Raw genomic sequence first — 15672 nt, 5'->3', positions numbered from 1 at the left:
CCAGGTTCCTCCCCTGTAGGCATATGAAGACTATACACCGTCGATAGTCCCAATTACTCCCACTGTGTTTATAGGGGGTTCCAAACTAAAGGATACATCGGAAAACTTGCAGTATTGTTACCTTAACTCACTACCGTCTTGTCTTCTGTACGATACTGTGCTTGTTGTCGGTTCGTCAGAAACTGTCCATTGAGTGTTTCACGTCTGTGCTTGTTGTCGGTTCGTCAGAAACTGTCCGCCTTCTCTGTTGCTGAAACGCTTTGTGTTACCAATTAATATGGCGAAGTCGCGCCAAAATTTTACCTGCGAACGTTTGCGCTGCCTCTCCCTTACCGCTAGTTGCACACATTTCTCGTATGAGGGTGCTGGAGGACGGTTGATGACCGAGGGCTTCCTCCAGGATAGCTCGTTCCTCTCTAAAGCGGTCGGAATAAAACATGAAGTGTTCTGCGGTTTCGTCAGTATTCGGGCAGTTTGGACAGAAAGGGCTGTTTGCCAGCTTAAAACGGTGCAGGTATTCCTGAAAACAGCCATGTCCGCTGAGCAACTGCGAAAGGTGATAGTCGGTGTCTCCATGTTTTCTCATTAACCACTCATCCACACGTGGTATGAGTTTGTAGATCCAACGTCCGCTTTATGACTCATCCCACCGCTGCTGCCACTGGCCTATTGCCAGCAGTCGCACTTAGTTATATACCAAAGATATGGAGGTTGGCAAAAGTGATATTTATATCGACGGTTAGAAAGAGGGGCCCACTTCATCCTAAACTCTCCAGGCCAATTTGTGTTGCCTCATTTAGATAAAAAATGATAGAAAAGGTAGTACACAACTATATGAGGGCCACAATCCTAGCAGAACCACAGCTACTATGGTGTTCGAGGCTGATTTTAACCTCTGCCGTACGATGGGTCCGTCCAACCATTTGAAAGGCAACAGAGCCAAAAAGGCTCGACCCACATTTGGGTGTTAAACCGCAACCACCACAATATTATTCGGGGACCGTCCTCCCAAACAGGTCGGAGCGAACTCCAGATTTACGTTTCCGGTCAGACTTTGTAGCCAAGACTACTACCAGTTGAGCTTCCGCACAGCTCTGGACTGGTGGCTACACCCCAAACCACACAAAAGCATACAAAACCTAGTCAATAAACTGATCTCCTAAAAATTTCACTTCACGCGCATAGTGATCTAACATTTCGACATTACGATGGGTTGAGACTACTCCATTTACATCATAGCGCCCATCGGTTCAAGTAATCAGTATTCGTACATCGGGTATTCGCAGAGGACACGCACCCAGTATTCTCTTGGCGACCCACAAACACATTCCTCACTTACAGACAGTTGCCTTTTACGCAAGAATACATGATCTCTAGATAAAATCTCTAAAAAGTATACAAAATTCATATTACTACACTTTACCACGCAGACTCTGGGGATATTATATCTGATGTCCCATAATACCTACGTATTTGTTGCGGCCGCACCTCTAATCTGCCCCTGATGACCCAGGGTTCTTGGACTAGCACAATACTCAGTTTAGACTTGTGTTGCCATCGCTATTACCGCCCTTGCGTCTTCGGCATGGTGAGGATTTATTTGGGCGAAGCCAGCATTAATTACCACTTCATCTTCACCGCTTAACTTTCATCTACCGTCATAACCTCATCGATGTCTGACAATGATACTCCGTCCGAGTCTCCTATGTTGAGTTGCCTCATCAACACCTCGAACTCGATGTCAACGTCGCCGATTTTCTTTTATTTTCGTTAGGTATCCACAATCGTGAAAACGTTCACAGTAACCTAACTTTCGGCCACTTTTCCAACCTTAGTCTGAACCTTCCCAGTTGGATAGTTTTGGAGCCGTTTCTTCAACTAGGTGGCTTCTTTTCTGTATGCACATTAGAATAGCCTGGCCGAAGTGTATACCTTTGATACTTCCCTCCTCCATGAGAAGCTGCTCAACCCTTGCATGCTCCTCCTCCTGAGAATGTTTCTGTAGGGAAAGATTTGAGTGAAACAGCCAGTCTTAAATCCTTAACGATGGTAGTGTAGCTAGCACCAGGTTTCCCAGAGTTTAAATTGGTTTTCTGGACAGCTTTGGGTGTATAATTTATTCAGTTACTTTATTCTAGCTAGCAGACTTTGCCCTCCTTTTTTGACACAGTTGCCTTCAGCTGGGCTGATTTCAATAGTTTCGCGTTTCCTCGCTTTTGGAGTATATTTGGCACAGCCTAGCGCTTTCTGCTTTGTATCCTCCGGCGTTAAGCCTTTTTTGAGAAAGTCTTCTTTGAGCACCATTTGGTGCTAGAAATTTGCACAGAGGCCTGTCAAGTACTCGTACTTGGCTTTGAGATGGTCCCCTTGAATGTTAAAGCATCCTTGGAACCCAGTTACCTTGTGCTTTCCTTCCGTGAGTCTGCCACTTTATAGCTCGTAACTTTCTGTCGGCACAGATCCAAATTTATCAGGTGCCTGGGTATCTTTGCACTCCGTCAAACTTGCTGCTCTCCGTTTAGCAGTTTGTACGTGGCAGTTCTGGCGATGTAGCTCTACTAGATCGGCCAGTTGAGATGCGGATTGCGAACTCACCCGCTTAAATGTGCTTCCTATACTTGTTTGGTCCATAATCATAGCTGTCAATTCAAATGGTCTTTGATAAATCGATTAACCTTTGGATGTTTTATGTTTCAACAAACCACAGATGATATGATAATTAGAAGTTATAAAAGAAAACGAGCAGTGAGAAGTGAAGTTAATTCCTGAAAATGGATTTGAAAGGTGTTTTCATAATGGTGTTGAATCATTGGCATAAAAGGATTATTTCGAAAGGAGTGTCCCTTAAAGCCAATGCAGTAAATTTGAATGAATGAAAAAATATGATGTGGTTTGTTCAGTAATCTTCGGTACTTTTTTCACAGAAGGTATTTCAAAACCAAAACAAAAAATATTAATGAACTTGAAATTGAATGAAGTCGTATGTATGTATGTATGTATGTATAGGACATAAATACATAGATGATACTTATTTGCCTCTATATCAGTTCATATTTAACTAATAAGAATATACAAATACAATAATTTTATAAAATCCGCACGCAGTTGTCATAAATCTTCGAAATTAATTAAAATGTCATTAGAGCAATTAAAATATATAAATTACAAGCCCATTAAACTGATAAGCAGAACATTTGGCTATGGATTTAAAGGAACTTGAAGCTTCGGCCGCAGTAGCTACAGTGACGTAGTGCGCTCGGGTAAAAGAAAATCTATGTACATACAAAATTAGTATTAATTTCCTAAATGTAAATTCACTTGTAGAAGTGAATATATGTAATAGGCAAAGAAAATCATTTTTTTTAATATAAAGTACAAAAATTTTTAATCCAAATCATAAGCAAAGGTCAGCTGTGCGACATCTCACGCAAACAATCCGAAGAGGTGCACATCTTTAAGAAGAAAATAAAGCGAGGGTGAGGCCATTAGCAGAGTTGCCAACACTAAAAAGTAGTATTAGTTGGTTCTTAGATATTTTGCCGCCCTTTCAGTCAATTCCCCGGGGTAATAAACTGAGGAAATATTTACCTCCGTCATTTCCACTACTTATGTGAATGTCCAGGGCTAGCTAGGGCACGACTCCGCTCCTTCAGTAAGCCGTTCTTACAGCAAATTAAGGAAATCTCAGACATCGAGATAAAGTATTTGCTGTTATACTTTGACCTCACGAAATGGGTCTGACTTGGAAACAAAAAAAAGGCATCATCACACGAGGCAGTGGTAGTAAAACGGTACTGATCACTATTTAGGATTATTTCAGTGGAAATATTCAACCACTCCAACAACAACAGCAACAACATATACATGCGTAACCTCGGAAGTTGTCTGAAATAGTATTACGATTTTATTTATTTAAATATTTGTCTTTACATTCGCCTTTTCCCCTTAGGTAGTGAATTGCAGAATAAGAGACTATAGTTACCCTTGAGGTATCACAGCACCAGGGAGCAGATGCCCAGCCATCAAAATAAAAGGTTTTACAGGGTCAGTCTTGTTAGTTAATAGCCACACCTCGTATGTATAACAAACTCTTTCCTATGCAATAAATCTTTCCATAGAAAAACGTTTCCTAACGCAATTGGGAAAATTAAGAGCTCAGTTTGTGGTGCACCATTCAACCCAGTGAAGCCTTTTCTGTAAAGGAAGGAAATACATATAAAGTATAAACAAATGGCTGGAAAAGTTCAAGAAAAGTAATACATAAATATTTTTAAAAATCAATTTCTTTTAAAAAATTCATCACTAAGAAGGACGACAACGAGGAAACTTTTTGGTTGGCATCCCCCACGCTTCTGGGGCAAAAATACTAAAAATGGAAAGGCAGGTCCGACTTACTAAAAATATTACTGCCTGTCATAATTTCTGAGTAATTTATATTACTTCTACAGTTATTAAACTCGTGAGTTTCTTTAGGGAATTTCAAATGATTGCCTTTTATTAAAAGCTGGATGTTTGGAACAAAGTTGCCCAAAGTAATGAATCGGAAATGAAAAACTTTTAGTGAAATATTATAAAAATATAAAAAATAAGAATTCAGGAGCTTTATTCTTCGTATTTTCACCAGTTTTTCCTATGAAAAGTTGATGGATACCTTAGGATCACAAAATTATGCAAGGGTAACCATCACTGACTCCTCAAACAAGGCGTTGAGCTCACAGCTTTCATTTCTCTAGCTGTGTTGGGACTCACACTGATATCTGGAAACTGAAGACCTAGCAATGATTTGTATAACATGCATTAGACCTTCGGTAAGGATTTTGTCTGACTATTTATTAGGTTTTTTTCGTCTGCCCTACTCATTCATTTTGTCAATTCTTAATATTCTCAAATTCTATCCCTTCCTATGATTCCCATTTGATTTTAATTGACTTAAAGTCTGTAGAGATGGTCTATACTCTGACTGTCTTTTGTTTTTAGTGTAATTAAAGGAGAAATTGATTGTTCATTCCTATTACGGAGCATTCACTTTCATGTCCCTCCTATATCTCTACGTAATACTCTCCCATTTTATCTCAAATTTCTTAACACGAATTATGCGCGTATAGGAGAGTGCAATAGGAGCCCGCACTGTAAGAGAATTCAAAGAGATCTCAACTTGAGTCCTGAGACCGCTTCACTTTTCGGTGTCAAAGAATGAATTTTATAAATTTCTAAACTCTTTTTTTTTAATTAATTTATTTAACTATCTGCAGTAATTTAAGTTCAAATATAACTCTAAGTGGTCTGTAAAAACTTTAATTGGGTTTAAGACTTGAAATAAACGAAAATACGAAATTCGAAATATTACCGCAGAATTTTCTTATCGTGTAAAACCATTTTGCCTCCCATACATAGATTATTTTTTCTTGAGCTCATTTCAGCCCGATTCTCTTCCTTTCAAGTTGCTTCCCCCTAATTTAGGAGTCTCCGGACTCTTCTTTTTTGAAGTTCATTAAGTTGGTAACCCCACCGTTAAACTGTTCGAGGAAATGCGTGACCTATTCAATCGCTTTTTGTCTTTCGTTGACTATACAATTTGGTTTATGACCAACAAACTTTATTTCGAGCTCCAAGAATGCAGTCAAAACTAACAGTCCACTCCCTGCAACCGCATATAGTAGTTTGTGAGTTTAAGTCTCAATAGACATATGAGCCATATTTTGTGAGTGGAATGTTGCTATTCCCTAGCAGAAATACCTTTTCAACTCAAATCGGATGGATTCCTTAACATTTCTTGAATAATTTTTATAATAATAAAGTGAATTTAAAAACGATTTACCCATTGAACAAAAGACCCAATCCACTTGGTTTTTGCTTTTTTATAGAATTTTATATGTAAAGTTAAATCAGGTACGATTAAACGGCTGCTCTCAAAAGCAACAGTTGTCTAGGTAGCCTCGCATTCCGGAAAGATTTCCCCTGTCCCATTCGTGCACGCCCTTAAACGATCCAGATTTGTTGGCAAATCCGATCAAACCCTCAACGAGATTGTGTCGAAACTGTTCAGATTCTCATGGATTAGGTGGAAGGGGTTCCCAGATATCTGAGGGGGTAGTCATATAACAAGAAATGCTGAATAGATTCTTTCTCCTTTTTCCACATTTCCTCCATACAGAAATTGCAACTCTTTCGCCTTTCTGTAAAATTATATTTGTTGGATTATTAAGACAAGTAAATAAAATTAATAAAAACAATTTATCTCTTCAATGAAAATAAATTCTCTTGCTCGTTTGCTCAACTCAAACTGATTTTTAAAAAAATATTATTTTGAGCGCTGGATGACTTTTCAAGAAACAGAGAACACCCAAAAGCGATCTTAGGCCAGCTGCATGCCCTGCCTCAACAGATTTGGCAGCTCTACACTCGGTTAAAGCCATTATTCTTCCGATGTTTTTTAATAAAAACATTTTACTTTATCATTGACAGCCGGCATTGGAAAATACATACAGACGCATGCAAATAATCATCTACAAGTGGACTCACGCACATGGCAAAACATCTGTATTTATGTGTACCAGAATGAATTTATGCACAATAATTCACTTATGGCATGAAAATAATACGAAATACAATGCCGGCTTATCAAAGAAAGTCTTCGATCTGAGGAATCAGCATAGACGAAGCGATGAATGAGCTACGAGTATCACAAAATATTTTGATTTTTTTTAATAAATGGCAGTTTATGCCATCGTTACGACCACAGAGCTCAAGATTCGATTTATAAAATATACGAGTAATAATAATAGAGTCAAAGTATTTATTTGAGATGTTTTGGTTTTTGAAATGCACTCGAACGTTTATTATTGCCTACTGAGGGACGACCGGTATTGAAAAACAACTTTTTTATAGTTTTGGTTTGACAACTTTCAGTTTGATGTCCGAAGCTGGACGTTCTACTGTCAATTTTGCCGAGCAAGAAAAAAAAACACTTTTCGATGGTGGCTAAAATTAGTTTGTTTAGAGCTTATGTACCATTTCGATACGCGTTCTGCTAGAAGCTCTGATATCGCCCATTGTCACGACTCACTACAGTTATCTCTAAACCACTTGAAAACTTTTGGGTGAATCGACTTGTGTTAGATAGCAACACTTGGAAATTTGCTTCAGATTATGAATTAATAGGCTCACTAATATCTGATGTCTGTTTTACGCCGCGAGTTGGGGACTTTTAGAGATAGTAGAGAAAAGTTTAGAGATATTTATGGGAACTCTCTTTCACTTCTAACAGGCAAGCATTAAAAAGCATTCACAGAAATAGAATCAGTAACTGCAAATCCTCTCACAAATGCTATCCATGGAGATAAAAATCATTTTATTGAAGAAACATTTCGCTATTTAAATATACTTCCTTTTAGTCTCCACACGCAAGACTTAAACGATATTCCCACATCAACTCGCGCAAATGTTGCTCATAAAAATCCAAACCCTTTCACTACAAATAAAGGTCACTTATCCCAATTTAAGCTCAGAAAAGCTTAAAAATTTTATTTATTCTATGGGAACAGCTGGCAATGCACATATGTATTGTATATATTGATACCACCTAGCGGGCACCTAATCGAAGAAAAGGTTGGTTGTCGATCAGAGCTCCTTTGCAGAGAAAATACCTAACCTCACTTATTAACAAGAATAATAAACTGTTATTTGTATGCACATATCTATGGTTATTGTGGTTGTTGTTAATGAATTGGCATTGGGTTTAGATATCTAGTCTCATTAAATTAGTCATCAGGAGATCATTAGATATATCGCCAACTATTTTTATTCGCTAGTAAGTAAGCTTCTTGAGTTGAGTTCGAAGGTTTACCACCTTTTTGCCCTTTACGAATTGGCAGTGGCTTTGAAAAATAATGTGCAAGTACACGAAAACCTTCATTAAGTTGGTCTTCTTGGGTGGTATGAACGAACACCGTCGCAATGGCAGTTCAAATCTAACAAAGTTTTCGAGCGCGCCACTGAAAAAGTTCTTATTAGGAAGAAGTTTTTTAATCTATTTTTGAAGTAAACAATTTCCTAAAAAAAGCAACGATGCTAGTCTAAAAATATAACTAAATTTCGTGTAATTATTGTAAATATACCAGAGCTAATTAATAGAATTCTTAAATTCCCAATATTCGCCGATCATCTAATAACAGACGCGCCGAGTGGGTTGAGTGTAGCGCACAGAAGAATATTTTGCCGGCAATTTGCCTATAAAAAGATCTCTTCAGCCCATTCCTGTTCAGTTTGCTTTTCAGCGCCTCTTCTGTTGTTTAATCATTTTTGTGATCCTCAAAAAGTACTAAATAAGTGCAAAGGTACGAATACGAACTTCAAAATGTAGAAGTTTCTTTGGTGCAAAGTGATTTGTGTTTTGAACGATTAACAAGAATTTAAGTGAAATAACTGGCATTGAATGAGAATAGGAAACTATTTCTTATTGTTAGTTTATTAACTGATTTCCATTTCCATTAAAAAGCGTTGGATGAAAACTACTTTATCCAAACTTCAGTGCGTAAAGAGTCTAAAGCTCTCTTAACTCCACAAATTCATATTCATATAAGCTTCGCATAATACCGGTGCCATTTCTCGGCGTACTTAGACAAAGCTTAGGAGTCGCTCAGAAGAGAACTGTTTGTATAATCGATTTGTATTTTTTGTCATTTGAAAGGCATTGCAATTAGCATTTTGAGAATTAATGACCTCACAAGTGAATGCAATTTGTTAACGCCTCTCTTTCACTCAAAATGTTCGCCGCTTAGTTGGTATTTGGCAAGGCGTTGCGGGAGCTTCTCTGTATTAGCGCAGAACTTCATTTTCAAGGGATGGCACTAGATGTGCCTCCTCTACGCGCAATTCTTTCAATTGATTACCTTTACTTGGTGATTTTAAGATACAAAGTGACAATTTTCAACCACTGCAGAACTTTAGAACTCGTGTAGCTAGTCAAGTTTAGGATAGTTTATTAATTAATCGTGCATAGTGAGAAGATAATATGTAAGTTGGCGAGGGTCAAGTGGAGGTCACTGACAACAGAATATCTAAGCACATTTTGACAATGTTTTTTTATAGAGGACAATCAAATGAATTGAAATTTTGAAAGCGGACCTTTATTCAAGATGCCCTAAACTGCATAGTTTTTTATATGTAGTTTTTTCTTTCTCAATGTACTAGCAGTGCTTCATATCCGTATGTATGTATGAATAAGCTCTCGCTGAACCCGATGTTGCTCTCAGACCAGCCAACAGGTCGCACAAAACCACTAAAATAACAAATAACTGTTTACTCATTCAACTCTTTGTTTGCACCTTTCGATTTAGTTTTGTAGTGTCTCTGCGGCCAACTGACTTCGGTGATCGGCAATAACTTAAAATACAAACTTATAAAGCGCCGCTGCAGTCACATTCAAGGCTTCAGTAGAGTCTTGTAACGCCGCGTTGTGTTGTACCTCATTCGGTTTGTTTTTTGCGGAGGCAGAATTTAGTACCTGCATACATTTTTTACTAATAAATTAAAGCAATGAATCTGTTAAGTTTAATAATAATTTCACTTATTTTGTGCTCAAACGCTAAAGAGGCGGAAATTGGCGAGGAAGCAACGGTAAATAAGCTGCGGGAAATAAAAGGAAACTATTTAGTGGTGTTTGGGGAGTAAACGATAAATATTCATTAGGTTGTGAAACGGAACTAAGTGATTTTTTTATGATTCGATTTTGTCATACTTTGAAATGCGCTTTTTATTGAGCAAACTGTATTTTCCGAAGCATAAAGCCTCCACCTGGGCATGAAGTTTTCAAGGCAAATTCTTTTATATCATGAAAAGGTACAGCATTGGGCATAAACTGAGGGCCAATGTAGTTTGAATTGCAGACATTCTTTATAAATTTCAGCAAAAAAGTCTAAAAATATTAACTAATGTTGTTTTTTAACAACTTCTTTTTTTATATTATATTCATGTATAAAAAATTTCTATTTTCCAACTGTTAGAAAGCAATTTTCAATACACACACATACAGTGACTCGTGGCTTATTTGATACAGTAACTGTTTTAGAGTTAAATCATCATAATTTACAAATTAAATCACAATAATTAAATAATGTGATTGTCTGCTTGTGGAAAAACATACAGTGAGAATCAACAAAAACCCCAGACCCACATATTTTTTTTTGAATATGTTTTTTTTTTTATTATAAAAATATTGTTAAAACTAAAAGAAGGACGCTATAAATTGTTTAGAAAATTTTAATTAACAAATTAATAAAAAAATGTTTAAACAAATTTACTAAAATCGAAAAAGCTTAAAAAATTTTAATCGGAATTTTCTGAATTGTAAAAATATAATTCATAACCTAACAAAAAATGGTTTTTTGCAAACTTTACAATGAAGCGAAAATATTTCAATAATTGTAATCACATGAAGTTCCGTTAGTATGGGGCAAGTTATAAGTGACCAGTGCTTAAAATTTAAAAATGATGCCTTGTGAATTTTTTTCATAGAAATGTAAATTACGAGAATTCGTTCTATAGCAAAAATGATCTGTAAAAAACCTCATAACCTCCAAATAGGGGATTGTAGTTACTTCAAACTTCCACTCGATTATGTAATACAAAAATTAAATAAACCAAAAATTTCATGACCGTGAAAATTCTAAATATACTTAATAATATTTTTGAAATATTTTAAATTTTTATGACATTTTTTTTTCGATTTTTGTGAATTTAGTTAAAGAGCTTGCAGCTTTAATTTTAAATTTTTGGCATATTTTAGACAATATTTTTATGACAAATTAAGGAGAAATAAATGAAAACTTTCAAAATAGTGCCAGCAAAGCAGCTGTGCGATTTTCAGTGAGACTCACTGTGATTATTTTAGCCAAAAGAGGCGATTAATATTACCAAATTCTTGTCCAACAACGTAAAAACTAAAAACACTGAAATTTTAATAACAGAACTTTTTTGATACACAGTTCCGGGTTAAAAGTTGCACAAATTTGTGAGTGGTTTGATGTGATGGGCTTTTGCATTAATAAAAGCGGGCAGTCTGCTTGCCATTAAACCGACAAACTTTCAAGTAATGGCATCTGGTGGTGGCATTTTCCGTCATTCCTCCAGTGGCGCTCACTTAGTCCAGTTCCATATGAAACAGGAATGTACTTCTGCTCTTAACACAACCAGAATTGTTCGAGTATACCCAGTATCTCAACACTGCAAAACAAATTGTTTTTAACCATAATATTTTGATATATTTTATCCAATTAATTTCCCTTCAATGAATTCCGAATTTCCCATACCAGCCTTCACTCTATCGCTGCCATGTTTCGTAGTAGCTTTGTTTAGTTCCGATTTATGGTTTCGCCGAACGTGGAATATATATCAAATTTTTCGTGCCATGCGTTCAAATGCTTTGAAAATCATATTAGGTTGACTTCTGATCTATTCTTTCACCCAATTCTGACTGGCAAACCTTTTAGTAGGTAGTTTGGTGGCAGAAGTCGCGCTATGGCGGAAATCCACTACGAGGTTTGCCAAAGGCCGCCTAGGGGTTTTCGTTATTAAGTAGAAGAAATATTTTCTTCATTTGCTATTTGATTTCAATGGCCCCACTCAGTTATATGGCCACACACTTGGCCGCCCTTAATTACCTGTAATTAATTGCAAACACAACTTAAACTTTTTCCGTCGAAAAAAAAGAAGTATCTGATTTTGATTTTGTAAATATTGTATTGTATTTAAACCAGCTGCTTGAAAAGGTTAAAAGGCTGATAACCCTCGCCAATTCATTGAAAACCTTGCAAAATATTTATTACATTGCAGCTGTGAGACAATAACACTGACATATTTTGTTGTTTTTTTTTTTTTTTTGTATAATGGAAAAATACAAGGAAGTCATCTCGTCAGATTTATTTTATAAAAGTATAACCCAAAATAATTCAAATATGCACATTCAAGTAGAAACGCACGGATACAAACACCCATTAAATAAAGAAAGAAACATATCCTACAATTCCTATGAACTTCATTTAGCTTCAAATCACATAGCCTCTAACCCTCATTTAATTTTCTTCACCCAGATGTCGTTCAAAATCGAGCCATTGCCCAACTCCTATGCCCACCTCGGTGAAGGTCCTCACTGGGACGTCGAGACGCAGAATCTCTACTACGTTGATATCGAAGCTGGCAAAATATTGCGCTATGACTACCAGGAGAACAAAGTGTACGGCAGCAAAGTCGAGGGTATAGATCTAGCCGGTTTCATCGTGCCCGTCGCTGGTCAGAGTGACAAGTTTGTCGTCGGTGCCGGACGCAGTGTAATAGTTGTTTCATGGGATGGTGTTTCCGAGACAAGCAAAGTAGATCGCGTACTCTTTTCAGTGCAACCCGGTGACAAATATGTTAGGAACCGCTTCAACGATGGCAAAGCCGATCCACGTGGCCGCCTCTTTGCCGGCACTATGATTTATGTGGGCGATGAGTTCAAGGAGCGTTTCGGTGAATTGTACAAATATGAAAAGGGTGGCAAAGTATCGGTGGTGAAGACGGATGTGGGCATTTCCAATGGCTTGGCTTGGAACGAGCAGACGAAGAAAATGTACTACATTGACACGGCCGACTACGAGGTGAAGGAGTACGATTACGACTTTGATGCCGGTGTACCAAGTAAGAAGGGCTGATGCAGTGCGAAAAGCAGTAAATGGAAATTACTTATCTGGTTGTGTTTATTTCTTTATTTGTAGGTAACCCAAAAGTTGTTTTCAATTTGCGTAAATCAAACCCGAAGGACAACCTGTTGCCCGATGGCTTGACCATTGACAGCGATGGAAATCTCTATGTGTGCACATTCAACGGACACACCATTTACAAGATCAACCCAAGGCAAGTTTATGCAAATGTTATGTGGAGAGAAATGATTATTTAAATGTTTGTTTCTGCAGCACCGGCAAAGTTCTTCTGGAAATCAAGTTCCCCACCAAGCAAATCACTTCAGCCGCCTGGGGTGGTCCCAATCTCGATATTTTGTATGTGACGACATCGGCTAAATTCGACCAACCTGCACCGGCTGGCACCACTTACAAGATCACTGGCTTAGGCGCGAAGGGTTTGCCAATGGCCAAGGTCACTCTTTAATTGTATGCAAATACATATAAACATACATAAAGGATTGTATGTATGTGTGTGCTAGTGAGCTTGTCCATACTGTTTATACTGCATTATACTGTTATTCGCTCGTTAAATAATAAATTTTAATCGATTTATACTTTTAAAACATGTAACTGGGGTTTATTGAATCATAAAATTGTAGCTTTTTGGGAATGCTTCCGAAATGTTATAACTTACTCGTAGGAACTATTTGATCATTTCGATTCTAACAAACTGCATTGTATGGGCTTTTAATATTTATTTATTTAAACTAAACATCAAAATCATCGAACTCCAAACACAAGGGGACCCAGCTGTAAACTTGCGATCATCGACGAGTTGTTAATTCGCAAGTCGCCAAGTGCTAGGCGAACCGAAAGCAACCGAAATGTACTTTATTTGCCGATTGACGTTTTTATCGACAATCCGTTTAAAAGGAATTTCAAATGATCAGTTCCTGGTACATTTTTGTTGTACAAACAGGAAGTGGCCGACTGAATTGGTCTCCGAGGTCTCCCACACGAGCATCGGCATCTCCCGGACTATTGTTAAAGAGGAATAGGACAACTTACATATTTCTCAGGAAAGCGCAGTTCAAATGGAGCTACATTTCTTCGTGTGCGATTTCGAAAACCCTTTGGCCCCAGTATAATAGACGCAGGAAGCAGAAAGTCTTGGGCACTCCACGCCATTCAATTTCCAAACTCAGAGCTGTGCTTGCCAGCAATTGGACAATCGGCAATTAGGTTTACCACATAAGGGTAAAAAATTTTAGGGTATTTTCAGGAAGTTTTTTTTTACAATAAAAAAAATAAAAAATGATACTCAAGCTTTTTAGGCTTTTTATTTAACTTCTTTTACATACAAAAATGAAAAAAAAGAGTTTTTGTTTTAATTTTAATAATTTAAAAAAATGGCGCTGAAGTTGGCCCTACCGAAAAATTGGACCTGGACGGTGTTGTCCATTTTGGCTCTTCTATCTATCTGAAACAGCAAAAAACAAAAAAATTATTAATCAGACTGTAGCTATGCCGCGTACCAGAATTCAAAGAAAATTTGACAAAATAATTTTTTTTAATCAAAAACATACGAAATAATTGAAATGATAATATGATTTTAAATAGTAAATACCATTCTAGCCATTGATGTTGTGAACAACATATTAAAATTTCAGACGATTCGGTTGAATCACCACCCCGAAAAAAGTCGTTTCGAGATAAATGAGTTTAAAGTTTGTGGCACAGGAGCGCGTGAACCGCTCTCTACCTAGTCAATGGACTGTAGAAGCTATAATATTGGGAATTTCCGCATGAAAATTTCACTATATATTCTTAAAAGCCTATAATTTCGAAATATTGAAAAAACAAAAAATCGATTTTTTGGAATTTCTAGACCACCGGGTCTGCCATTGCAGAAGCTGTGGGGACCTTTCAGAGAAGAAGACTGTTGCGCACTTTCTCTGTGAATGTCAGGGTTTCACAGCCAGACGATTAAGGTCACTGTGTGCTCCTTTCATCGACAGGGTGAGACAGTGCGCCAACCTAAATGCTATCAACCTTCTCCGTTACATCAACAGCTCTGGCTAGCTGAAGTTATCTGCCCTTTAGAGGTCTCAAAATGGTATCAAAGCTGCGCTGTAATGCTAATTGTAGACTGCCAGTCTGGTACTTCAACCAGTTCACCTACCCACCTACACACATACATACATACACGCAGTCGCACATATTTATGCTTGTAATCTGGCCTTGTGCCGCCGCTGCAGTACTTATCTGCTCATTTTTTGTTGTGCAAGAAGGAGGCATGCAAGATAAGTGTAAGTATAGCGCAAATGTACATACATCCATATGCAGTTTTCTTATAAGAAATAATGCATACATTTTTTTCAAATTTTTTTGCATCAGAATATCCGCTTTTACCGATAAATTCTTTTTTGTACTAATTTACTTTAATATTTATGGGGCTTTTTTTGTTTTATTTTGTTTTTGTTTTCTTTTTGGTAAGGAAGTTGAAATCAAGATGTCACAAACATTACTAAAGGTGCCGTCACACCAATGGTATGTGCGGCATGCTCCCACTAACACTATAACATTCTTACTCGTCGACTGATTTCCACCCTGGAATCGCGTTAGCATTTCTTCAAGGTAGAGCTGGGCTTGTGTCTATTGACACAAATAGTTTCTGCGTCCAGGTTCCGCTCCTGTGGTCGTATAGAGACTCTACGCCAACGATAGCATCCACTCCTCCCACTGCGTCAAAAGCTGTAGTGGCGTAATGAAACATCGGAGAATAGTCCGATACTCACAAACTATTGTCTTATCTTCTCTTTGATGCTGTAGTGAGTGTTGGACTTAACCGTCTATATCCGTCGTCGGTTTGTCTAAAACAGTTCATCTCCACTGCTAAGCTGCGAACAAAAGGGCTTACAAAATTTTTAAAAAGCAAAAGAAAGGTTTGTTTTTTTTTTGCAAAACTGTAGAATTATGACTTAGCTTATTAAGAAGTGACATATCAGGCGAA

At 37.4% G+C, this 15672-nt stretch overlaps 1 protein-coding gene across 2 annotated transcripts; it reads left to right on the top strand.

Annotated features, from left to right (window-relative positions):
- The first annotated feature begins 8244 nt into the window (after positions 1–8244).
- On the top strand, positions 8245–13289 carry LOC128857111 (regucalcin-like). 2 transcript variants are annotated; one of them, XM_054092689.1, is made up of 4 exons: positions 8245–8336; positions 12090–12675; positions 12753–12891; positions 12951–13289. In XM_054092689.1, the coding sequence occupies exons 2-4, from the start codon at positions 12090–12092 to the stop codon at positions 13141–13143; spliced, it is 918 nt and encodes a 305-aa protein (XP_053948664.1). In that variant the 5' UTR covers positions 8245–8336; the 3' UTR covers positions 13144–13289. The 2 variants fall into 2 exon arrangements, with proteins under 2 accessions (XP_053948664.1, XP_053948663.1); XM_054092688.1 differs by lacking the exon at positions 8245–8336 and adding an exon at positions 9379–9618.
- The last annotated feature ends 2383 nt before the right edge of the window (positions 13290–15672 follow it).

The sequence above is a fragment of the Anastrepha ludens genome, chromosome 3 (assembly GCF_028408465.1).
Source record: "Anastrepha ludens isolate Willacy chromosome 3, idAnaLude1.1, whole genome shotgun sequence".
Taxonomy (NCBI): domain Eukaryota; kingdom Metazoa; phylum Arthropoda; class Insecta; order Diptera; family Tephritidae; genus Anastrepha; species Anastrepha ludens.
The sequence above is the reverse complement of the archived record's forward strand: the minus strand, read 5'-3'. Positions and strand labels throughout refer to the sequence as shown.